Source organism: Panulirus ornatus, chromosome 18 (assembly GCF_036320965.1).
Source record: "Panulirus ornatus isolate Po-2019 chromosome 18, ASM3632096v1, whole genome shotgun sequence".
Classification (NCBI taxonomy): Eukaryota; Metazoa; Arthropoda; class Malacostraca; order Decapoda; family Palinuridae; genus Panulirus; species Panulirus ornatus.
Window position 1 is genome coordinate 46,721,707 of NC_092241.1, and position 26,623 is coordinate 46,748,329.

Genomic DNA, 26,623 nt, shown 5'->3' on the forward strand with positions numbered 1-26,623 from the left:
TATACCACATCATTCCAATTCATTCTATCCCTTGCCCACCTTTCATCCTCCTACATGTTCAGGCTCCATTTGCTCAAAGTCTTTTTTACTCTGTCCTTCCATCTCCAGTTTGGTTTCCCAGTTCCACTTGTTCCTTCCACTTCTCACACATACATCCTCTTTGTCAACCTTTCTTCACTTTTTCTCTCCGTATGTCCAAACCATTTCAGGACATCCTCTCCAGCTTTCTCATCCACATTCTTTTCATTACCACACCTCTTTCTTACCCTTTCATTACTTGCTTTATCAAACAACCTCACACCACATGCTGTCCTCAGACACTTTATTTCCAGCACATGCATTCCTGCCCACAGCCTTATGTATAGCTCATACCTTGCATCCATGTAATATTTTTTGGACCACACCCATTTTTGCCCTCCCATGTAATGTTCTCTCTTTCTACATGTTCTTCACTGCTCTCAGAGCCCTCACCTCCTCACCCATCACTTTTGTCATCATGGTTCTATTCACTGCCATGTCCACTCCCAGTTATATAAAACCCTCATTTCCTCTAAGTTTTCTCCAATCAAACTCACACCTCAACTAACCTGTCCCTCAGCACTACTAAACCTAATAACCTTATTTATATTCACAATTACTTTCAACTTCCTCCTTTCACACTCTCTTCCAAACTCAGTCATCAACTTCTGCAGATTCTCACTCAAATCTGTCATCAGTGCTGTATTATCAGCAAACAACTGACTTGCTTCCTAGGCCCTCTCATCCCTCACAGGCTGCATACTCGCCCCTCTTTCCAAGACTTTCACATATACCTGTCTCACCACACCAACCATAAACAAATTATAAGTGGTGACATGACACACCCCTGCTTCACTTGGAACCATTCACCTTCCTCTTTTCCTACTTGCACACATGCCTTACAACCTAGCAGCCTTACTTCTAGCAGCTTTTCTCCCACACCATATATTCTTAAGACCTTCCACAATGTATCAACATTATCATATGCTTTCTCCAGATCATAAATGTTACATACAAATCCATCTGTTTCTCTAAGTTCTTCTCAAGCACATTCATTAAAGCAAACACCTGATCCACACATCCTCTACCACTTCTAAAACCACTCTGCTCCTCCCCAATCTTTTGCTGTGTACATGCTTTCACTCACTCAGTCAATACCTTTCCATAGGTACTCATAACAAACTTATACCTCTGTAGTTTGTAAACTCACCTTTATCCCCCCCTTACTTTATGCAAAAATGGGAATATTTGAAGGAATAGTAGTCAAAACAGTATTTTATGGATGTGAGGCATGGGCTATAGATAAGGCTATGCATAAGAGTGTGGTTGTGTTGGAAATGAAATGTTTGAGAACAATATGTAATGTGACGTGGTTTAATCAAGTAAGTGATGAAAGGTGAAGAGAGAGGTGTGGAAATAGAGAGTGAGGTTGAGAGAGCAGAGGATAGGGTGTGCTGAAATGGTTTGGACATATGGAAAGACTGAATAGAGAAAGTTTGACAGAGTATATATGTCAGAAAGATTGAATGTGTTAGAGGTGAAGGGAACAAGGAGAATAGGGAGACCTAATTGGAGATGGAAGGAAGGAGTGAAAAAGATTTTAAGTGATCAGGGCCTGAACTTGCAAGGGTGAAAGGTGTGCACAGGATGGAAGGAATTGGAATGATCTAGAATACTGGGGTCAACATGCTGTTAATGGACTGAACCAGGGCATGTCAAGCATCTGGGGTAAACTATGGAAAGTTCTTTGAGGCCAGAATGTGGGTAGGAAGCTGTGCTTTAGGTACATTACTCATTGGCACGATGTGGTATACCAGGGTCGACGTGCTGTCAATGGATTGAACCAGGGCATGTGAAGCGTCTGGGGTAAACCATGGAAAGTTTTATGGACCCTGGATGTGGAAAGGGAGCTGTGGTTTCGGTGCATTATTACATGACAGCTAGAGACTCAGTGGGAACGAATGGGGCCTTTGTTGTCTTCATAGCGCTACCTCGCGCACATGAGGGGGGAGGGGGGTTGTTGTTATTTCATGTGTGGCGAGGTGGCGATGGGAATGAATAAAGGCAGACAGTATGAATTATGTACATGTGTATATGTGTATATGTCTGAGTGTGTATATATATATGTATACTTTGAGATGTATATGTATGTGTGGACGTGTATATATATATATATATATATATATATATAGGGATAGGGGAGAAAGAGTACTTCCCACGTATTCCCTGCGTGTCGTAGGAGGCGACTAAAAGGGAAGGGAGCGGGGGGGGCTGGAAATCCTCCCCTCTCGTTTTTTTTATTTTTCCAAAGAAGGAACAGAGAAGGGGGCCAGATGAGGATATTCCCTCAAAGGCCAAGTCCTCTGTTCTTAACGCTACCTCGCTAACGCGGGAAATGGCGAATAGTATGAAAGAAAGATATATATATATATATATATATATATATATATATATATATATATATATATATATATATATATATATATATTGGTGACTGAGTTTGGTAAAGAGTGTGAAAGAAGAAAGCTAAGAGTAAATGTGAATAAGAGCAAGGTATGTACATGTGCGTGTATGTATATACATGTGTATATAGGTTGGTTGGGCCATTCTTTCGTCTGTTTCCTTGTGCTGCCTCGCTGACGCGGGAGACAGCAACTAAGTATAATGAAAAAATAGTTATAGATAAATTATATATATATATATATATATATATATATATATATATATATATATATATATATATATATATTTTTTTTTTTTTTTTTTATACTTTGTCGCTGTCTCCCGCGTTTGCGAGGTAGCGCAAGGAAACAGACGAAAGAAATGGCCCAACCCCCCCCATACACATGTATATACATACGTCCACACACGCAAATATACATACCTACACAGCTTTCCATGGTTTACCCCAGACGCTTCACATGCCTTGATTCAATCCACTGACAGCACGTCAACCCCGGTATACCACATCGCTCCAATTCACTCTATTCCTTGCCCTCCTTTCACCCTCCTGCATGTTCAGGCCCCGATCACACAAAATCTTTTTCACTCCATCTTTCCACCTCCAATGAATATTTTTTTTTTTTTTTTTTTTTTTTTTATACTTTGTCTCTGTCTCCCGCGTTTGCGAGGCAGCGCAAGGAAACAGACGAAAGAAATGGCCCAACCCCCCCCCCCCCCCCATACACATGTACATACACACGTCCACACACGCAAATATACATACCTACACAGCTTTCCATGGTTTACCCCAGACGCTTCACATGCCTTGATTCACATGCCTTGATGGAAATCCTCCCCTCTCGTTTCTAATTTTCCAAAAGAAGGAACAGAGAAGGGGGCCAAGTGAGGATATTCCCTCTAAGGCTCATCCTTTGTTCTTAACGCTACCTCGCTCATGCAGGAAATTGTGAATGTGTATGAAGAATGAAGAATATATACATATATGTGAAGGGTGCAAGGGGGAAATGATAACAGGTAGTGATGAAGTGTGGAGGAGGGAGGAGGAGGAGATGGAGTGAGTATTTTGAAGAATTGTCGAATGTGTTTGATGATAGATTTCCAGATGTAGAGTGTGTTGGTTTCGGTGGTGTACAAAGTGAGAGAGCCAGGGAGAGTGGTTTGGTGAAGAGAGAAGGGATGGTGAAAGCCTTGCAGAAGATGAAATCCACCAAAGCGGCGGGTTTGGATGGTATTGTTGTGGAATAAATTAAGAAAGGGGGTGGCTGTGTTGTTGATTGGTTGGTAAGCATATTCATTGTATGTATGGATAATGGTGAAGTGCCTGAGTATTAGCGAAATGCATGTTTAGTGACTTTGTGCAAAGGGAAAGGGGATGAAGGTGAGTGTTCAAACTACAGAGGCAATAAGTTTGTTGAGTGTCCCTTGAAAATTGTATGGGAGGGTATTGCTTGAGAGTTGAAGGCAGCCTGTATAGAAGATCAGATTGTGGAGGAGCAGTGTGGTTTCAGAAGTGGTAGAGGATGTGTGGATCAGGTGCTTGGTTTGAAGAATGTATGTGAGAAATATTTACAAAAACAGATCGATTTGTAGGTAGCATTTATGGATCTGGAGAAGGCATATGATAGGGTTGATAGTGATGCTTTGTGGAAGGTCTTAAGAGTATGTGGTGTGGGAGGTAAGCTGGTAGAAGCAGTGAAAAATATTTATCAAGAATGTAAGACATGTTTACGAGTAGGAAGAGAGGAGAGTGATTGGTTCCCAGTGAAGGTCGGTTTGCGGCAGGTGTGTGTGATGTCCTTAGGGTTGTTTAAAATTTGGATGGGGTGGTTAGGGAGGTAATTGCAAGGGTTCTGGAGAGTGGGGCAAGTATGCAGTCTGATGGGGATGATAGGGCTTGGAAAGTGAGTCAATTGTTGTTTGCCGATGATACAGCACTGGTGGCTGATTTGAGTGAGAAACTGCAGAAGTTGGTGACTGTGTTTGGAAAAGTGTGAAAAAGGAGAAAGTTCAGAGTAAATGTGAATAAGAGCAAGGTTATTAGGTTCAGCAGGGCTGAGGGACAAGTTAGTTGGGATGTAAGTTTGAATGGAGAAAAATTGGAGGAAGTAAAGTGTTTTAGATATCTGCGAGTGGACTTAGCAGCGAATGGAACCATGGAAGCGGAAGTGAGTCACTGGGTGGGGGAGGGGGCGAAGATTCTGCAAGCAATGAAGAATGTGTGGAAAGAAAGAACGTTACCTAGGAGAACAAAAGTGGGTATGAATGAAGGAATAGTAGTTCCAACAATATCGTATGGTTGCGAGGCATGGGCCATAGGGTTATACAGAGGAGAGTGGATGTGTTGTAATTTAGATGCACGAGGACAGTATATGGTGTGAGGTGGTTTGATTGAGTAAATAATGAGAAGGTAAAATAGATATATGGTTATAAAAAGAGTGTAGTTGAGAGAGCAGAAGAGGGTGTGTTGAAATTGTTTGGACATATGGAGAGAATGAGTCAGGAAAGGTTGACAAAGAGGATATATATGGCAGAGGTAGAGGGAACAAGAAGGAGGAGACCAGATTGGAAGTGTAAGGATGGAGTGAAAAAGATTTTAAGTTATCGGAGTCTGAATATACAGGAGGGTGAGAGGCTTGCAAGGAATGGAGTGAATTGGGATGATGTGGTATACCGGGGTCAATGTGCTGTCAGTGGACTGAACCAGGGCATGTGAAACGTCTGGGGTAAACCATGGAAAGGTGCTGTGATTGTAGTGCATTACACATGACAGCGAGGGACTGTTTTCCTGGCGCTGCCTTGCTCAAACGGGCGGTAACAATGCTGTTTCCTGTGGGACGGGTTGGCGCCGGGAATGGATTGAAGTCAAGCAAGTATGTATAAGTACATGTGTATTTATGTATATGTTTGTGTATATGGTGATATGTATATCTATGTATATGTATGTGTATTGGCGTTTATATGTATATACATACGTCCACACACGCAAATATACATACCTACACAGCTTTCCATGGTTTACCCCAGACGCTTCACATGCCCTGATTCAATCCACTGACAGCACGTCAACCCCGGTATACCACATCGATCCAATTCACTCTATTCCTTGCCCTCCTTTCACCTTCCTGCATGTTCAGGCCCCGATCACACAAAATCTTTTTCACTCCATCTTTCCACCTCCAATTTGGTCTCCCACTTCTCCTCGTTCCCTCCACCTCCGACACATATATCCTCTTGGTCAATCTTTCCTCACTCATTCTCTCCATGTGCCCAAACCATTTCAAAACACCCTCTTCTACTCTCTCAACCACGCTCTTTTTATTTCCACACATCTCTCTTACCCTTACGTTACTTACTCGATCAAACCACCTCACACCACACATTGTCCTCAAACATCTCATTTCCAGCACATCCATCCTCCTGCGCACAACTCTATCCATAGCCCACGCCTCGCAACCATACAACATTGTTGGAACCACTATTCCTTCAAACATACCAATTTTTGCTTTCCGAGATAATGTTCTCGACTTCCACACATTCTTCAAGGCTCCCAGGATTTTCGCCCCCTCCCCCACCCTATGATCCACTTCCGCTTCCATGGTTCCATCCGCTGCCACATCCACTCCCAGATATCTAAAACACTTTACTTCCTCCAGTTTTTCTCCATTCAAACTTACTTCCCAATTGACTTGACCCTCAACCCTACTGTACCTAACAACCTTGCTCTTATTCACATTTACTCTTAACTTTCTTCTTTCACACACTTTACCAAACTCAGTCACCAGCTTCTGCAGTTTCTCACATGAATCAGCCACCAGCGCTCTATCATCAGCGAACAACAACTTGACTCACTTCCCAAGCTCTCTCATCCCCAACAGACTTCATACTTGCCCCTCTTTCCAAAACTCTTGCATTCACCTCCCTAACAACCCCATCCATAAACAAATTAAACAACCATGGAGACATCACACACCCCTGCCGCAAACCTACATTCACTGAGAACCAATCACTTTCCTCTCTTCGTACACGTACACATACCTTACATCCTCGATAAAAACTTTTCACTGCTTCTAACAACTTGCCTCCCACACCATATATTCTTAATACCTTCCACAGAGCATCTCTATCAACTCTATCATATGCCTTCTCCAGATCCATAAATGCTACATACAAATCCATTTGCTTTTCTAAGTATTTCTCACATACATTCTTCAAAGCAAACACCTGATCCACACATCCTCTACCACTTCTGAAACCACACTGCTCTTCCCCAATCTGATGCTCTGTACATGCCTTCACCCTCTCAATCAATACCCTCCCCTATAATTTGCCAGGAATACTCAACAAACTTATACCTCTGTAATTTGAGCACTCACTCTTATCCCCTTTGCTTTTGTATAATGGCGCTATGCAAGCATTCCGCCAATCCTCAGGCACCTCACCATGAATCATACATACATTAAATAACCTTATCAACCAGTCAACAATGCAGTCACCCCCTTTTTTTTTTAATAAATTCCACTACAATACCATCCAGACCCGCTGCCTTGCCGGCTTTCATCTTCCGCAAAGCTTTTACTACCTCTTCTCTGTTTACCAAATCATTTTCCCTAACCCTCTCACTTTGCACACCACCTCGACCAAAACACCCTATATCTTCCACTGTATCATCAAACACATTCAACAGACCTTCAAAATACTCACTCCATCTCCTTCTCACATCACCACTACTTGTTATCACCTCCCCATTAGCCCCCTTCACGGAAGTTCCCATTTGCTCTCTTGTCGTACGCTCTTTATTTACCTCCTTCCAGAATATCTTTTTATTCTCCCAAAAATTTAATGATACTCTCTCACCTTAACTCTCATTTGCCCTCTTTTTCACCTCTTGCACCTTTCTCTTGACCTCCTGCCTCTTTCTTTTAAACATCTCCCACTCATTTGCATTTTTTCCTTGTAAAAATCGTCCAAATGAATCTCTCTTCTCTTTCACTAATAATTTTACTTCTTAATCCCACCTTTCACTACCCTTTCTAATCAACCCACCTCCCACGCTTCTCATGCCACAAGCATCTTTTGCGCAAGCCATCACTGCTTCCCTAAATACATCCCATTCCTCCCCCACTCCCCTTACTTCCACTGTTCTCACCTTTTTCCATTCTGTACTCAGTCTCTCCTGGTACTTCCTCACACGTCTCCTTCCCAAGCTCATTTACTCTCACCACTGTCTTCACCCCAACATTCTCTCTTCTTTTCTGAAAACCCCTACAAAGCTTCACCTTCGCCTCCACAAGATAATGATCAGACATCCCTCCAGTTGCACCTCTCAGCACATTAACATCCAAAAGTCTCTCTTTCGCGCGCCTATCAATTAACACGTAATTCAATAACGCTCTCTGGCCATCTCTCCTACTTACATACGTATACTTATGTATATCTTGCTTTTTAAACCAGGTATTCCAAATCACCAGTCCTTTTTCAGCACATAAATCTACAAGCTCTTCACCATTTCCATTTACAACACTGAAGACCCCACGTACACCAATTATTCCCTCAACTGCCACATTACTCACTTTGCATTCAAATCACCTATCACTATAACCCGGTCTTGTGCATCAAAACTATTAACACACTCACTCAGCTGCTCCCAAAACACTTGTATCTCATCATCTTTCTTCTCATGCCTAGGTGCATATGCACCAATAATCACCCATCTCTCTCCATTCACTTTCAGTTTTACTCATATCAATCTAGAGTTTACTTTCTTACACTATATCACATTTAGACACCCCAATCTGAGCCTTCGAGGAGGATGCGCACTCCCTGTGGGACTCCTTCTGTTTCCCCTTTCAGAAACTTAAAATATATCCCCAGGGGTATATACTCTCTCTCTCTCTCTCTCTCTCTCTCTCTCTCTCTCTCTCTCTCTCTCTCTCTCTCTCTCTCTCTCTCTCTCTCTCTCTCTCTCTCTCTCCATATATGTGTATATATATATATATATATATATATATATATATATATATATATATATATATATATATATATATATATATATATTCTTCTGTTTCCCATTTTAGAAAGTTAATACAAGGAGGGGAGGATTTCCGGCCCCCCGCTCCCGTCCCCTCTAGTCGCTTTCTACGACACGTGAGGAATACGTGGGAAGTATTCTTTCACCCCTATCCCCAGGGATAATATACATATATATATACATATACACACACACACACATACACACACATACGCACATACACACACACACACACACACACATACATATATATACATATGAAAAATGTAAGAAACAATTTAGAAAACAAACTTTTAGCTTGAAATGAATGAAAAAAATGAATGTCACATAATGGTTCAACCTCTGGCTATGGAAAAGGAAATGTACAATTTATTCACACAAACGTCAATAGCAGTTCTCATCAATTTCACCACTGTATCAATAAGCTTCAATGTCTAAGCTACATTTTTCTCCAACTTCACTATTTTCTTTGGTAAAGTGTGTGGAAGAAGAAAGTTAAGAGTAAATGTGAATAAGAGCAAGGTTATTAGGTACAGTAGGGTTGAGGGTCAAGTCAATTGGGAGGTGAGTTTGAATGGAGAAAAACTGGAGGAAGTGAAGTGTTTTAGATATCTGGGAGTGGATCTGTCAGCGGATGGAACCATGGAAGCGGAAGTGGATCATAGGGTGGGGGAGGGGGCGAAAATTTTGGGAGCCTTGAAAAATGTGTGGAAGTCGAGAACATTATCTCGGAAAGCAAAAATGGGTATGTTTGAAGGAATAGTGGTTCCAACAATGTTGTATGGTTGCGAGGCGTGGGCTATGGATAGAGTTGTGCGCAGGAGGATGGATGTGCTGGAAATGAGATGTTTGAGGACAATGTGTGGTGTGAGGTGGTTTGATCGAGTAAGTAACGTAAGGGTAAGAGAGATGTGTGGAAATAAAAAGAGCGTGGTTGAGAGAGCAGAAGAGGGTGTTTTGAAATGGTTTGGGCACATGGAGAGAATGAGTGAGGAAAGATTGACCAAGAGGATATATGTGTCGGAGGTGGAGGGAACGAGGAGAAGAGGGAGACCAAATTGGAGGTGGAAAGATGGAGTGAAAAAGATTTTGTGTGATCGGGGCCTGAACATGCAGGAGGGTGAAAGGAGGGCAAGGAATAGAGTGAATTGGAGCGATGTGGTATACAGGGGTTGACGTGCTGTCAGTGGAGTGAATCAAGGCATGTGAAGCGTCTGGGGTAAACCATGGAAAGCTATGTAGGTATGTATATTTGCGTGTGTGGACGTGTGTATGTACATGTGTATGGGGGGGGGGGTTGGGCCATTTCTTTCGTCTGTTTCCTTGCGCTACCTCGCAAACGCGGGAGACAGCGACAAAGTATAAAAAAAAAAAATATATATATATATATATATATATATATATATATATATATATATATATATATATATATATATATATATATATATATATTCTTTCTTTCTTTCATACTATTCGCCATTTCCCGCGTCAGCAAGGTAGCGTTAAGAACAGAGGACTGGGCCTCTGAGGAAACATCCTCACCCGGCTCCCTTCTCTGTTCCTTCCTTTGGAAAATAAAAAAAAAAGATGAGAGGGGAGGATTTCCAGCCCCCCGCTCCGTTCCCTTTTAGTCGCCTTCTACGACACGCAGGGAATACGTGGGAAGTATTCATATATATATATATATATATATATATATATATATATATATATATATATATATATATATATATATATATAAGTAGGAGAGATGGCCGGAGAGCGTTATTGGATTACGTGTTAATTGATAGGGGTGAGAAAGAGAGACTTTTGGATGTTAATGTGCTGATAGGTGCAACTGTAGGGATGTCTGACCATTATCTTGTGGAGGTGAAGATGACGATTTGTAGAAGTTTTCAGAAAAGAAGAGAGTAAGTTGGGGTGAAGAGAGAGGTGAGAGTAAGTGAGCTTGGGAAGGAGACGTGTGTGAGGAAGTACAAGGAGAGACTGAGTGCAGAATGGAAAAAGGTGAAAGCAAAGGACATAAGAGGAGTGGGGGAGGAATGGGATGTATTTAGGGAAGCAGTGATGACTTGCGCAAAAGATGCCTGTGGCATGAGAAGCATGGGAGGTGGGCAGATTAGAAAGGGTAGTGAGTGGTGGAATGAAGAAGTAAGTTTATTAGTGAAAGAGAAGAGAGAGGCATTTGGACGATTTTTGCAGGGAATAAATGCAAATATCTGGGAAATGTATAAACGAAAGAGGCAGGAGGTCAAGAGAAATGTGCAAGAGGTTAAAAAGAGAGCAAATGAGAGTTGGGGTGAGAGAGTATCATTAAATTTTAGGGAGAATAAAAAGGTGTTTTGGAATGAGGTAAACAAAGTGCGTAAGACAAGAAAACAAATGGGAACATCGGTGAAGGGGGCTAATGGGGAGGTGATAACAAGTGGTGGTGATGTTAGAAGGAGATGGAGTGAGTATTTTGAAGGTTTGTTAAATGTGTTAGATGACAGAGTGGCAGATATAGGGTGTTTTGGTCGACGTGGTGTGCAGAGTGAGAGGGTTAGGGAAAATGATTTGGTAAACAGAGAAGAAGTAGTAAAAGCTTTGCGGAAGATGAAAGCCGGCAAGGCAGCGGGTCTGGATGGTATTGCAGTGGAATTTATTAAAAAAAAGGGGGTAACTGTATTGTTGACTGGTTGGTAAGGTTATTTAATGTATGTATGATTCGTGGTGAGGTGCCTGAGGATTGGCGGAATGCTTGCATAGTGCCATTATACAAAGGCAAAGGGGATAAGAGTGAGTGCTCAAATTACAGAGGTATAAGTTTGTTGAGTATTCCTGGTAAATTATATTGGAGGGTATTGATTGAGAGGGTGAAGGCATGTACAGAGCATCAGATTGGGGAAGAGCAGTGTGGTTTCAGAAGTGGTAGAGGATGTGTGGATCAGGTGTTTGCTTTGAAGAATGTATGTGAGAAATACTTAGAAAAGCAAATGGATTTGTATGTAGCATTTATGGATGTGGACAAGGCATATGATAGAGTTGATAGAGATGCTCTGTGGAAGGTATTAAGAATATATGGCGTGGGATATATGTTGTTAGAAGCAGTGAAATGTTTTTATGGAGGATGTAGGGCATGTGTACGAGTAGGAAGAAAGGAAAGTGATTGGTTCTCAGAGAATGTCGGTTTGCGGCAGGGTTGCGTGATGTCTCCATGGTTGTTTAATTTGTTTAATGATGGGGTTGTTAGGGAGGTGAATGCAAAAGTTTTGGATAGAGGGGCAAGTATGCAGTCTGTTGTCGCTGAGAGGGCTTGGGAAGTGAGTCAGTTCATGTTCCCTGTTGATACGGCGCTGATTCGGGTGAGAAACTGCAGAAGTTGGTGACTGAATTTGGTAAAGTGTGTGAAAGAAGAAAGCTGAGAGTGAATGTGATTAAGAGGAAGGTTATTAGGCACAGTAAGGTTGTGGGACAAGTCAACTGGGAGGTAAGTTTGAATTGAGAAAAACTGGAGGAAGTGAAGTGTTTTAGATATCTGGGAGTGGATTTGGCAGCAGATTTAACCATGGAATTGGAAGTGAGTCATAGGGTGGAGGAGGGGGCGAATGTTCTGGGGATTGTCATTTCATGTGTGGCGGGGTGGCGACGGTAATGAATAAGGGCAGCAAGTATGAATTATGTACATGTGTATATATGTATATGTCTGTGTATGTATATATATGAAAACGTTGAAATGTATAGGTATGTATATGTGCGGGTATGGACGTGTATGTATATGCATGTGTATGTGGGTGGGTTGGGCCATTCTTTCGTCTGTTTTCATGCGCTACCTCGCTAGCGCGGGAGACAGCGACAAAGTATAATAAATGAATATAGTGATTATGGCTGTATGTTTCAAAGGTAAGAATTTTTTGTTGTATTTTTTGATAGGTAATTGAAGCCTCTTGATATAGGAGTATTTGCATTTGTTGCGTTCGTGATTAATCATATAACTTAATGTTATACCCTTTTTAGATTTGGCACTCGTGATGTAGAAGTGAGAGTGGTTTTGTGGGATTAGATCATTATGGGAAGGATTTTGGGTTTAACAAGATGTTATTTTTGCCTCCCCGGCAGGTGACAGAGTTTATACAAGCTTCAAGTTGTGTGGTTCTTTTTGTTAGCATTTTCTTAAAAGCGACGTCCTTATCGTATGTTACTGTATGGCTCAGGATTCTACAACTCTTCTGGTGGCATTACACAGTTACTCTCTGTGGCTGTGTTGTTGGCTTTATGCTTTATAACTCTAACATTTTGGATAGTTTCAGTGTGAATTGCAAGTTACCAACAGTGATGTTGACCAGGGTTCACATGTAGAAAGAGAGGCCGGTTTAAGCTAATATGCCAGCTTTGAAATGGATTTTATGATGTGATATCGAGTAACATATTTTATTTTGATACTGATAGTGTGTCGGTTTTTCGATCAGATTGATTTACCAGGTAAATAAAGGTTGATGTATATGATTTCTGATAGCAATTAGAAGCACTGAGGAGTTTTTATCAAGGGAGTAAAGTGTGTCTGGTAGTAAGTAAAGAGAAGGGTGACTGTGTCAGGTTAAGGTGGCTTTATGGCAGGGACGTTTGATGTCACCATGTCTATTTAATTTGTTTATGGAAGAGGCGATGAGGAAAGGTAAAAACCAAGGGTCTAGGAGAAAGGAGTATGTATTCCCTGTGAAGGTGGGGGGGGGGGGGGGGGGCTGGGAAGTCAGTTGTTGTTTTCTGGTGGCAGATTCGACTGAGAAACTGAATTAGGTGTCAAGTTTGGGAGAGTGTGTAAAAGGAGGAAGATGAGAGTGAATGTGAATAAAAGTAAGGTTAATAGGTTTAGCAGTTCAGACAAGTCAGTTGGTATGTGAACATGAATGCAGGTGGGGTGTTTAAGATAACTGGGAGTGGACATGGCAGCTAATGGAACCTTGGAAGCAGAGGTTTGGGAAAGTGTGAGATGAGTGGAAAGAAAGGACACTGTTTGGGAGAAGAAAATAAGTATAGCAGTCCCAGCGGCATTGCAAGCATGCGAGACATGGGGCATAGATGAGAATGTACAGAAGAGGATGAAGGTATTGGGAATGAAATGCTAGAGGACAGTATGTGGTGTGAGGTGGTTTGATTAAGTTAATGATAGGGTAGGGGTTGTTTGGTAATGAGATCATGATTGAAGTGGTTGTGCTGGTTTAGATGTATGGAATGAGTGAATGAGAGATTGACAGAGGATGTGTGTGCCAAAAGTGAAGGGGACAAGGAAAAAAGGGGAGACCACATTTGATTTGGAAGGATGGGGTGGAAAAGATTTTGAGTGCTTGAACATGCAGGAAGGTGAAAGGTGTGATAGAGTGAACTGGAGCGATTTGGTATACAGGGGTCCATGTACTGTGTCAATAGACTGAACCAGGGCATGTAAAGCAGCTGGGGAAACCATGGTAAGGTCTTTGGGGCCTGGATGTGGGTAAGTGGATGTGGTTTTGGTGCATTCCACATGACAACTGGAGAGTATATATGAGTGATGCGAGCTTTCTTCTGTTCCTGACTCAAACTTCCCAATGCGAGAAATGGCGAACACATATTAGAAGATAATTTTGGATGAGCTTTGCGTCTCCCATCACAAAGGTAACTTATTTGATTTGCTATTATAAGTAAGGATATGCGTCTTCAGCGGGTCGCTTGTCGGGTTTTGTATGGGACGGCAATGCGGTTATGTAGGTGTTACGGTCTCAGCGGGGAGGGAGATGCAGCCCGGTAAGATGGGTACGAATGCAGTGCAATTGTTTTGAGTTTGAGACTATCCCACGAGTACAAGTGAACGCTTTGTGCGACAACCCAACACCAAGAGTAATATGACTTAGCTCTCGAGTCCGATTGAATATATAATTGTAATATTACATCTTCACTAAATATGATTGTGTTTCACACCCCAACTGCAGAAAATGGGCGGCGCCTTAGAGGGTGAGGTCATGAGAGTTGCTGTTAGCCGCCTCCACTCTTAACCGACCTTAAAAAAGAAAAAAAAAAAAAAAATTATCCGTATCTGGCAGCGAGTTAGGTTACCTCCACCCTAACCCATGACTTGCGAGAAGTCGTCTGCCCTGCCGTGTGGTCCAAACGTCCAGAATAATGGTTATCGAGCGAACATTAGTTGTAAGGATAAGAACGATGTGTGCGGTAGAGTTAAGAAAGCGTATGACACTTTCTCATGGAGAGCTTGTGTATAGTTGGAAATATCTTTTAAATGGGTTTCGTTTCTTCATAAAAAAAAAAAATTGGCTATGTAGTCTGTATGGTGGTTAACATTAGAAGGTTCAGAATATTGTTATCATTAGATATTGTAGCATGGGTTAGGATGCTGTATGTAGGTTCTAAACAAGTGTGCATAGCATGACGCCTTTAGGTTCCATTTTATAGATTTTCGAAAGTAGATTGCAAAAGCAGTTTGGTTTGTTTCTCATGTCCAGGTATGGATGGCTTGGCTTGTTCGTGTGTTTCGTAAGTTCGTGCAGTCTTGATAGGTACTTGTAGAGCTTTGTTGTATTTCGTAAGAGAAGAAAATCTGGATTAGATATGAAAGGTTGGATAACAAAACTAGGGAGTAAAGTGGCAGGAATGACGTAAAGTATTGGAAACATTTCGTAAGTCCAGGAAAAGTTTGGGGATACGTCAGGATCGGATTTAATACTTGGGTGATCCTGGAGCGTGACTCGGGATGCCTCAAGTTAAGCTTTATTGTTGATACACAAATCAGTTACGAGGCAGACTCTCATGTATTTCTGTGTGGTGCATTAGACGAAAATTTTAGTGGGTGTATACATATACATGTTCAAACAATTTGTTAATTAAAGCTTAGCAGGAGGCATAGTACTGCATGTGATGACGGCACGAAAAGTAGTAGAGGTTGAACAAAACTCTCAAGGCCGATGTATAGCGCCATCTACTCGATGGTAAATATGGCTGTGTTGCTCGTTTCGTGAATCCTAAAGAAAAAAAAAGTTGCCGAAGTCCTACTCCTTATATCTGTTGGTCTTCGACTGATGAAAAATTTGTTACTTGTTGCAGAATAGTAAGAGGAAGAAGAGGGTTAGATAACGTATTTCGTAAGTAACGAAGTTGGCCAAAGGTCTGGGGAAGAGGTTGAGTAGCGAGGTAGGCTTTCCTTTCTTATGTTTAAGCACCATGAATTAAAATTTGGTAGGCAGTCATGACTTCTTGGAATTCCTTGGAGAGAGAGAGAGAGAGAGAGAGAGAGAGAGAGAGAGAGAGAGAGAGAGAGAGAGAGAGAGAGAGAATGGTCTCCTACTTTGTTAGTGTGTTATTATCTATGAGGCAGGACAGGTTGAGTCGGGAGACGTGAGAATGACGGCGAGACTTTCGGTCAGCATAGAGAGTAACTTTCAGGAACCTTACTTTCTCACATGTTGAAACTGTCTGCAGTATTATGCACCGGGGGAGGGAGCGCCCTGTCTTCACGCTGTAGGTACTGAAGTGCGAAAAAAAAACTTCGAACTGCAAACCTCAAGCACGGAATATTCTAACATAAGTGAACGCATATATGGGTTGAGCGTTCTGAATTCGGAGCCGGAGAATCCCATGTGATACGAGGGTTCTTGGTACGATGACGCTGTGGCTTTGTCATTCGTTCATATTCATTGTTTTTGAAAAATAAATCTAGTTAGAAAGCTTTTAAATACACTGTTTGCATGCAACAGTTTTACATGATTCAGGAAAAGCGGAGAAATGGTAATCGAGAAAACAGTGACCTTGGTTTTTACCTATTTCTCGTAAAATGCATGAAAATAAGAAAATTTTTTAATCAAAGGCAGATTGTAGGATTGATTGACTGGATGCACAGTAACACTGGAGGAGCTTCAAGTGAAAGGCTAATAATAAAGCTGTAATAGAGCAAAGGGCACAAAATATTCAGGCACTAGCCAAAAAAGTTTATTTTTTCTCAATGGAACTTTTGACTAGAATTTGAAATTTCTAGATATGCGAGACGGCTTTTGGAAGAATGAAGACTGTAATATGGCACCATGACCATCGAGAAGGAGCCTTTCGTAATATTTGTGCACATTCTGCCTTTAGATCAGATGTTGCAGCTATACTGAATTATCTGAGCAGTTCAGTTCACTTTATCTCGTGCATTTCTCAGCCTGTGATTGCTTCGGTGTTGTAGTTACATAACGAAAGCAATAAAACCAAATGAAAATCTGATACTGTTATTTGGTTGCTTGGCTATTTAATCCTGTCGTGGGCTAGGGTCTTTTTAGTCTGTCTTCTTCGTTACAAACATTGATCGTAAATACTTGACCACTGTTTCATTAAAGTCTGAGACAATGTTCGATCTTTGCACTGTTGTTTTAGAGTGTACGCCTTACATGTACCTTCGTTAGGATAATACAGTTACCCTGCTTTGTACAAATGCAAAGCTAGGCTTGTTACATGGCTTATTCACCTCTACTTCTCCGTTCATTTCATAAGTATTTAAGCTACATACTTTCGTAATAACTTTAAGATATCTTTAGGAAATATTCATGTTCCTTGAAAGAACATCAGAGATAAACAAAATAATTTGGTTACACTTCAGGATGGACTGCTTACCGTCTAGTCAAGAAAAATACGATTGTATAGTTATGGTTATCATTTTGTATGAAAATCTTGCAAGTTAATGCAAATATCTGTTAATGCATGGAGCATTGTGTTACGTTATTACTAGGTTTTTATCTTTTATAGATATTTTCGGGTATGAATTTATCGTTTGAATCTTCGTTTTTAAATGATTTTAAAGTATTTAGTGGATATATTTTGATTTTTATAAGTTTTTTATATCGTGACTAAACTACTATCATCAGTTAATTTTGCGTGGCTATAGATTTCTTGGGAAAAGTTGCTTTAGCAGATTCTAACACTTATTATTTTGAATTGGGAATATTAATGGGAGATGCCAACAATAAAGTAGACGTTACTGTAACTTTTAGCTCGTGATATTCATTCATTTTCTGGTTGTATTTATAATTCACCATCCTTAGTAACGAAATGATAATATTGCTGTCATTGTGGATTTCATAAATCACGTTTTCATTATCTTTCATTTCGAAAACATTATTATGTTAGCTCGATAGTAATATTAATGTAGGATGGGACTTTTTTCCCGTCAGCTTTCGTTGTGGATACGGCTTTATATTATTTTGATACTTTATGATAAGCCAAAGACTATATGGTGGATATGATGACCAACTTGTGTCATTTCATTGTACTAGGCAGTTTCACTGTAGCTAGTGATGGGTACTGGGAAAGGTCGATGAAAGACTCTCAGCAGTTCGAGCATCTGAAAAAAACGTTTGCTCACTTCAAGCCGACTCTGTAATGGTTAATTCTTGACCGTTTTGTGTTGTAACTTCGTATTCTCGTGTAACTCGGCTAAGAGTTCCTCCATTTTCTGGTCTGCAATGTGAGTCTAATGCATTGTATCTGAAATAACAAAATAGAAATTAATAGTATGTGTTACATATGCTGGAATTAATTAACGACGAGGTTAGTGTGTGAAGAGAGGAAGGTGTTGGTTACCTTGTGGCAGGGTCGTGATAGGGTTGCCCCAGAGAACCAGTGAGCGAAGGGCCGGGAGGAAGGCTAGCTGCACGGGCAGGTAGGCCAGACGGTTAGAGTGTAGGTCCAGGAACTGGAGTGAGGGCAGGGAGGTGAGGGCTGACGGCTCCAGGATGTGTATACGGTTGTTAGAGGCGCTCAGGTGCACGAGGGAAGCGAGGCCCGACACGCTTCCCGGCATCACGCTCATGCCATTGTCGTCGACAGACAGGAACTGTAACTGACTGAAGGACTTTAAGTTGGGCAGAGGGAAGATGGTGAAGTTGTTGTTGCGCAGGTCGAGGACACGGAGGGACATACGGGAAGCCCGAAAGGCATGTTCCGCCACGTGGCCCAGCCCGTGGTTGTACTTGACGTGGACATGGGTGAAACTCACGTTGCCAAATGAGTCGTCGTACAGGCCTGGCAGCTCGGAGCTCATAATGACGAGGCGGATGATGCTGTCCTTTCTTGGTGGTGGCGACGGAGGGGCGGCAACGAAGCCCTGCACCACGGCCTGGGAGGCTTGCACCATGGAACAGTCCACGAGTAGCACCCCACTCCCCTCCATCACGCACACGCATGGAGGCCCGCATACAGACGCCACCCGGCCACCACGCCCACCCGACCACCTACCGGACTCTGACCACGGCATCCGCTCCTGCCCACCCCACCCGTCCCCGCCCGTCACCTGGGGCCACTCTGACGCACCTCCCACCCCCACAAATACCCACACCACCACCACCACACACGCCTTCATAACGCACTTGGTTATTTTCTTAGGATTCTGGTGAGTTTTCTGGACGATGTCAAGATTGATGTTGATGATGAGGTGGTGAAGATGAGTTAACGGTGGTGGGTGGTGACCAGTCCCGTGTACTGTAGTTGTAAGGAGCGTGCGGGCAGGTATATCCACGAATGGGTGCGGGTGTTGGTGAAGATGTTGGTGTCGACTGTGTCCCACCTCCACCACCATGCCTCTTTATCAACACCGGCCACATGCTGGGGGGCGGTGATAACACTGACTCCGCCTACTCCACCACCCACAACCTCACCCCCCCCCCACTCACCCACCCTCACCAGCACCACAATATATAGCGGAGGCAAGCTTTGCCACGTCCTCAGTGTAGGGGAGTGACATGGTTCTGCTCTGTTGTGTCGTGGTGGATGAGGTAGTAGGTGGTGGAGTAGGCGGAGTCAGTGTTATCACCGCCCCTCAGCAGGCGGCCCGTGTTGATAAAGAGTCATGGGGGTGGAGGTGGCTCTCATTTAACACCTGGCGCCACACACAACGGCATCTTGAAGTTGCGCGGCGCGGTGGCGGTGTGTGTGCGTGTGTATATGTATGTATGCGCGCGCGGGCGCCATGATGGCGCCATGGTTTAATAAGAGTAGCAGCCCAGTTCAGAGCCAGGATCGCGAGCCGTGGAGGAGCGGCGCCCCGGTGGTTGTGATCGTACTGGCTGGGCAGGGTCTTGTGGTGCCTTGGTGAGTCACTACCTCCACCCTCCTGCCCCACCACCACCACCCACCACATGACGTCACAGGCACCTACTCCTCTGGCTCAGCCACTTTCATGAAACCGGAAATATTTGAGAGGATTATCTTCAGGCCTTAAAAAAGCTTTCTTTTTCTTTTTTTTCCCGAATTCGGCACACACACACACACACTACACCGTGTGTGTGTGTGTGTGTGTGTGTGTGTGTGTGTGTGTTGGGAGGGGAGTTGGTGGGGTCACAGGCAGGGTCGTCATCTTGATAGCATGCATCAAGGACATGCCTTGTGAATTTATTATTACACCTGCAACGCAACTTGTGCCTGAAAGCAAAATTTGAATTTTTCCCAGATGGAAATCAAGTGGTGTGATGTGTCGCAGGCTCGCACGCACGCACACACACACACACACACACACACACACACACACACACACACACACACACACACACACGGTGTAGTGTTTAGCGCTACGACCCAGGAATAACATAGATAGGTATAATTGGTCCAGTCCAGAACTCAGAATCTTAGCCACTTATTTCCCAAGAGTCACAAACGCTTTCATAAAATGAAAACTGTGTCGGCACGACTTGACTTCCTCAACAAATACATTTATGGCTTTGATTTATCTTTCCCTCGTCTCTTCCGTGCGGATCACCCCAGTACTACTGGGTAACTACCTGCCCAACCAGCCTTTTACTTCCCCCTACACCACCCACCACCACCTCCTGTTGGACCCGTGTCCTCTCCTGTGCTTCCCTCCCGAACACGGGTGGCCGCAACGTAATGGTGTCACTGTGGCCCAACTAATACGGGTGGCCACAGCATGATGGTGTCACTGTTGACCGATGCACGAATGCCCACAACACGAGGGTGTCATTGTGACCCAACACACAGGTAGCCGCAACAGAATGGTGACTGGCCCAACACACGGGTGGCCACAAAATATTGATGTCAGTGTTTCCCAGCGCAAAAGTGGCCAATAGACCTTCACTAATATTTAATGTTGCAATCCTTTTTTTTTTTTATTCAGTAATAGAAGATTCGATGGTATTTCTCTCGTTAAAGGAGTTACAGTTAATAACTTTAATATAAGTGAAAGTCTGTTCATAATTGATATATTTGTCGTAGGCAGAATTTGCAAACAGTTCCCTTTCCGGTCCACATGATAAAAATTTTTTGACAGGCATGTAGCCAGACCCGAACACCACATCCGGTAACGCTTGTTTACCAGTGGCGTCTTCGCTAGGTTTCTTCCTTGCATATCAACTGACTGTGCTACGTTTTCTATCTTATTCTTGCATCTCCCTCGACATCGTAATCATTACACGAAAGTGCACTTGGGAACTTATCGTGTTTCACTTCCTCGTTATATATATATATATATATATATATATATATATATATATATATATATATATATATATATATATATATATATTATTTTTTTTATTATACTTTGTCGCTGTCTCCCGCGTTTGCGAGGTAGCGCAAGGAAACAGACGAAAGAAATGGCCCAACCCCCCCCCCCCATACACATGTATATACATACGTCCACACACGTAAATATACATACCTACACAGCTTTCCATGGTTTACCCCAGACGCTTCACGTGCCTTGATTCAATCCACTGACAGCACGTCAACCCCGGTATACCACATCGCTCCAATTCACTCTATTCCTTGCCCTCCTTTCACCCTCCTGCATGTTCAGGCCCCGATCACACAAAATCTTTTTCACTCCATCTTTCCACCTCCAATTTGGTCTCCCTCTTCTCCTCGTTCCCTCCACCTCCGACACATATATCCTCTTGGTCAATCTTTCCTCACTCATTCTCTCCATGTGCCCAAACCACTTCAAAACACCCTCTTCTGCTCTCTCAACCACGCTCTTTTTATTTCCACACATCTCTCTTACCCTTACGTTACTCACTCGAACAAACCACCTCACACCACACATTGTCCTCAAACATCTCATTTCCAGCACATCCATCCTCCTGCGCACAACTCTATCCATAGCCCACGCCTCGCAACCATACAACATTGTTGGAACCACTATTCCTTCAAACATACCCATTTTTGCTTTCCGAGATAATGTTCTCGACTTCCACACATTCTTCAAGGCTCCCAGAATTTTCGCCCCCTCCCCCACCCTATGATCCACTTCCGCTTCCATGGTTCCATCCGCTGCCAGATCCACTCCCAGATATCTAAAACACTTCACTTCCTCCAGTTTTTCTCCATTCAAACTCACCTCCCAATTGACTTGACCCTCAACCCTACACCTAATAACCTTGCTCTTATTCACATTTACTCTTAACTTTCTTCTTCCACACACTTTACCAAACTCAGTCACCAGCTTCTGCAGTTTCTCATATGAATCAGCCACCAGCGCTGTATCATCAGCGAACAACAACTGACTCACTTCCCAAGCTCTCTCATCCCCAACAGACTTCATACTTGCCCCTCTTTCCAAAACTCTTGCATTTACCTCTCTAACAACCCCATCCATAAACAAATTAAACAACCATGGAGACATCACACACCCCTGCCGCAAACCCACATTCACTGAGAACCAATCACTTTCCTCTCTTCCTACACGTACACATGCCTTACATCCTCGATAAAAACTTTTCACTGCTTCTAACAACTTTCCTCCCACACCATATATTCTTAATACCTTCCACAGAGCATCTCTATCAACTCTATCATATGCCTTCTCCAGATCCATAAATGCTATATATATATATATATATATATATATATATATATATATATATATATATATATATATATATATATATATTTATTTATTTATTTATTTATTTATTTATATTTATTTATTTTGCTTTGTCGCTGTCTCCCACAATAGTGAGGTAGCGCAAGGAAACAAACGAAAGAATGGCCCAACCCACCCACATACACACGCATATACATACCTATACATCTCATTGTATACATATATATATATATGCACACAGACATATACATATATACACATGTACATAATTCATACTGTCTGCCTTTATTCATTCCCATCGCCACCTCGCCACACATGGAGTAACAACCCCCTCTCCTCTCATGTGTGCGAGGTAGCGCTAGGAAAAGACAACAAAGGCCCCATTCGTTCACACTCAGTCTCTAGCTGTCATGTAATAATGCACCGAAACCACAGAAACCTTTCCAAATCCAGGTCCCACAGAACTTTCCATGGTTTACCCCAGACGCTTCACATGCCCTGGTTTAATCCATTAAGAGCACGTCGACCCCGGTATACCACATCGTTCCAATTCACTCTATTCCTTGCACGCCTTTCACCCTCCTGCATGTTCAGGCCCCGATCACTCAAAATCTTTTTCACTCCATCTTTCCACCTCCAGTTTGGTCTCCCACTTGTCCTCGTTCCCTCCACCTCTGACGCATACATCCTCTTGGTCAATCTTTCCTCACTCATTCTCTTCATGTGACCAAACCATTTCAAAACACCCTCTTCTGCTTTCTCAACCACGCTCTTTTTATTACCACACATCTCTTTTAACCTATTATTAATTACTCGATCAAACCACCTCACACCACATATTGTCCTCAAACATCTCATTTTCAGCACATCCACCCTACTGCGCACAACTCTATCCATAGCCCACGCCTCGCAACCATACAACATTGTTGGAACCACTATTCATTCAAACATACCCATTTTTGCTTTCCGAGATAATGTTCTCGACTTCCACACATTTTTCAAGGCTCCAAGAATTTTCGCCCCCTCCCCAGATATCTAAAACACTTCACTTCCTCCAGTTCTTCTCCATTCAAACTTACCTCCCAATTGACTTGACCCTCAACCCTACTGTACCTAATAACCTTACTCTTATTCACATTTACTCTCAACTTTCTTCTTTCACACTTTACCAAACTCAGTCACCAGCTTCTGCAGTTTCACATATGAATCAGCCACCAGCTCTGTATCATCAGCGAACAACAACTGACTCATTTCCCAAGCTCTCTCATCTACAACAGACTGCATACTTGCCCCTCTTTCCAAAACTCTTGCATTCACCTCCCTAACAACCCCATCCATAAACAAATTAAACAACCATGGAGACATCACGCACCCCTGCCGCAAACCTACATTCACTGAGAACCAATTACTTTCCTCTCTTCCTACATGTACACATGCCTTACATCCTCGATAAAAACTTTTCACTGCTTCTAACAACTTGCCTCCCACACCATATATTCTTAATACCTTCCACAGAGCATCTCTGTCAACTCTATCATATGCCTTCTCCAGATCCATAAATGCTACATACAAATCCATTTGCTTTTCTAAGTGTTTCTCGCATACATTCTTCAAAGCAAACACCTGATCCACACATCCTCTACCACTTCTGTAATCACACTGCTCTTCCCCAGTCTGATGCTCTCAATTAATACCCTCCCATGTAATTTACCAGGAATACTCAACAAACTTATACCTCAGTAATTTGAGCACTCACTCTTATCCCCTTTGCCTTTCTACAATGGCACTATGCAGGCATTCCGCCAATCCTCAGGCACCTCACTATGAATCATACATACATTAAATAACCTTACCAACCAGTCAACGATACAGTCACCCCCTTTTTTGATAAATTCCACTGCAATTCCATCCAAACCCGCTGCCTTGCCGGCTTTCATCTTCGGCGAAGCGTTTACTACCTCTTCTTTGTTTACCAAATCATTTTCCCCAACCCTCTCACTTTGCACATCACCTCGACCAAAACACCCTATATCTGCCACTCTATCATCAAACACGTTCAACAAACCCTCAAAATACTCACTCCATCTCCTTCTCACATCACCACTACTTGTTATCACCTCCCCATTAGCCCCCTTCACTGAAGTTCCCATTTGTTCCCTTGTCTTACGCACTTTATTTACCTCCTTCCAAAAATCTTTATATTCTCCCTAAAATTTAATGATACTCTCTCACACCAACTGTCATTTGCCCTCTTTTTCACCTCTTGCACCTTTCTCTTGACCTCCTGCCTCTTTCTTTTATACATCTCCCAGTCATTTGCATTATTTCCCAGCAAAAATCGTCCAAATGCCTCTCTCTTTCGCTAATAATTTTACTTCGTCCCACCACTCACTGCCAACCTTTCTAATCTGCCCACCTCCCGCGCTTCTCATGTCACAAGCATCTTTTGCGCAAGCCATCACTGCTTCCCAAATACATCCCATTCCTCCCCCACTCCCCTTACGTCCTTTGTTCTCACCTTTTTCCATTCTGTATTCAGTCTCTCCTGGTACTTCCTCACACAAGTCTCCTTCCCAAGCTCACTTACTCTCACCACTCTCTTCACCCCAACATTCACTCTGCTTTTCTGAAAACCTCTGCAAATCTTCACCTTCGTCTCCACAAGATAATGATCAGACATCCCTCCAACTATCAATTAACACGTAATCCAATAACGCTCTCTGGCCATCTCACCTACTTACATACGTATACTTATGTATATCTCTCTTTTTAAACCAGGTATTCCCAATCACCAGTCCTTTTTCAGCACATAAATCTACGAGCTCTTCACCATTTCCATTTACAACACTGAACACCCCATTTATACCAATTATTCTCTCAACTGCCACATTACTCACCTTTGCATTCAAATCCCCCATCACTATAACCCGGTCTCGTGCATCAAATCTACTAACACACTCATTCAGCTGCTCCCAAAACACGTGCTTCTCATGGTCTTTCTTCTCATGCACAGGTGCATATGCACCAATAATCACCCATCTCTCTCCATCAACTTTCACTTTTACCCATATCAATCTCGAGTTTATTTTCTTACACTCTATCACATACTTCACTCCTGTTTCAGGAGTAGTGCTACTCCTTCCCTTGCTCTTGTCCTCTCACTAACCCCTGACTTTACTCCCAAGACATTCCCAGACCACTCTTCCCCTTTACACTTGAGCTTCGTTTCACTCAGAGCCAAAACATCCAGGTTCCTTTCCTCAAACATACTACCTGTCTCTCCTTTTTTCTCATCTTGGTTACATCCACACACATTTAGACACCCCAATCTGAGCCTTCGAAGAGGATGGGCACTCCCCGCGTGACTCCTTCTTCTGTTTCCCCTTTTAGAAAGTTAAAATCATATATGTATATTTCTTTTCTTTTCTTTTAAACTATTCGCCATTTCCCGCGTTAGCGAGGTAGCGTTAAAAACAGAGGACTGGGCCTTTTTTGGAATATCCTTACCTGGCCCCCTCTGTTCCTTCTTTTGGAAAATTAAAAAAAAAAAACGAGAGGGGAGGATTTCCAGCCCCCCGGCTCCCTCCCCTTTTAGTCGCCTTCTACGACAAGCAGGGAATACGTGGGAAGTATTCTTAATCCCCAATCCCCAGGGATAATATATGTTTTTTTGTGTTTTTTTTTTTTTTTTTGCCGCTGTCTCCCGCGTTTGCGAGGTAGCGCAAGGAAACAGACGAAAGAAATGGCCCACCCCACCCCCATACACATGTATATACATACGTCCACACACGCAAATATACATACCTACACAGCTTTCCATGGTTTACCCCAGACGCTTCACATGCCCTGATTCAATCCACTGACAGTACGTCAACCTCGGTATACCACATCGATCCAATTCACTCTATTCCTTGCCCTCCTTTCACCCTCCTGCATGTTCAAGCCCCGATCACACAAAATCTTTTTCACTCCATCTTTCCACCTCCAATTTGGTCTCCCACTTCTCCTCGTTCCCTCCACCTCCGACACATATATCCTCTTGGTCAATCTTTCCTCACTCATTCTCTTCATGTGCCCAAACCATTTCAAAACACCCTCTTCTGCTCTCTCAACCACGCTCTTTTTATTTCCACACATCTCTCCTACCCTTACGTTACTTACTCGATCAAACCACCTCACACCACACATTGTCCTCAAACCTCATTTCCAGCACATCCATCCTCCTGCGCACAACTCTATCCATAGCCCACGCCTCGCAACCATACAACATTGTTGGAACCACT

The 26,623-nt window shown here is 42.7% G+C and overlaps 2 protein-coding genes across 2 annotated transcripts in view; one reads left to right on the forward strand and one right to left on the reverse strand.

Moving 5' to 3' along the window:
- LOC139755177 (oplophorus-luciferin 2-monooxygenase non-catalytic subunit-like) overlaps positions 1 to 19,156 on the reverse strand; it is a 25,625-nt gene extending 6,469 nt beyond the window's left edge. Inside the window, exon 1 of the mRNA XM_071673347.1 lies at positions 18,089 to 19,156. Coding sequence (XP_071529448.1) covers positions 18,089 to 19,082 — 994 coding nt within the window. The 5' untranslated portion in view covers positions 19,083 to 19,156. The remainder of the gene's footprint in view (positions 1 to 18,088) is intronic.
- Positions 1 to 26,623, forward strand: part of shtd (anaphase promoting complex subunit 1) — a 596,397-nt gene that overhangs the window by 344,190 nt on the left and 225,584 nt on the right. The gene's annotated exons all lie outside the window — the stretch shown is intronic.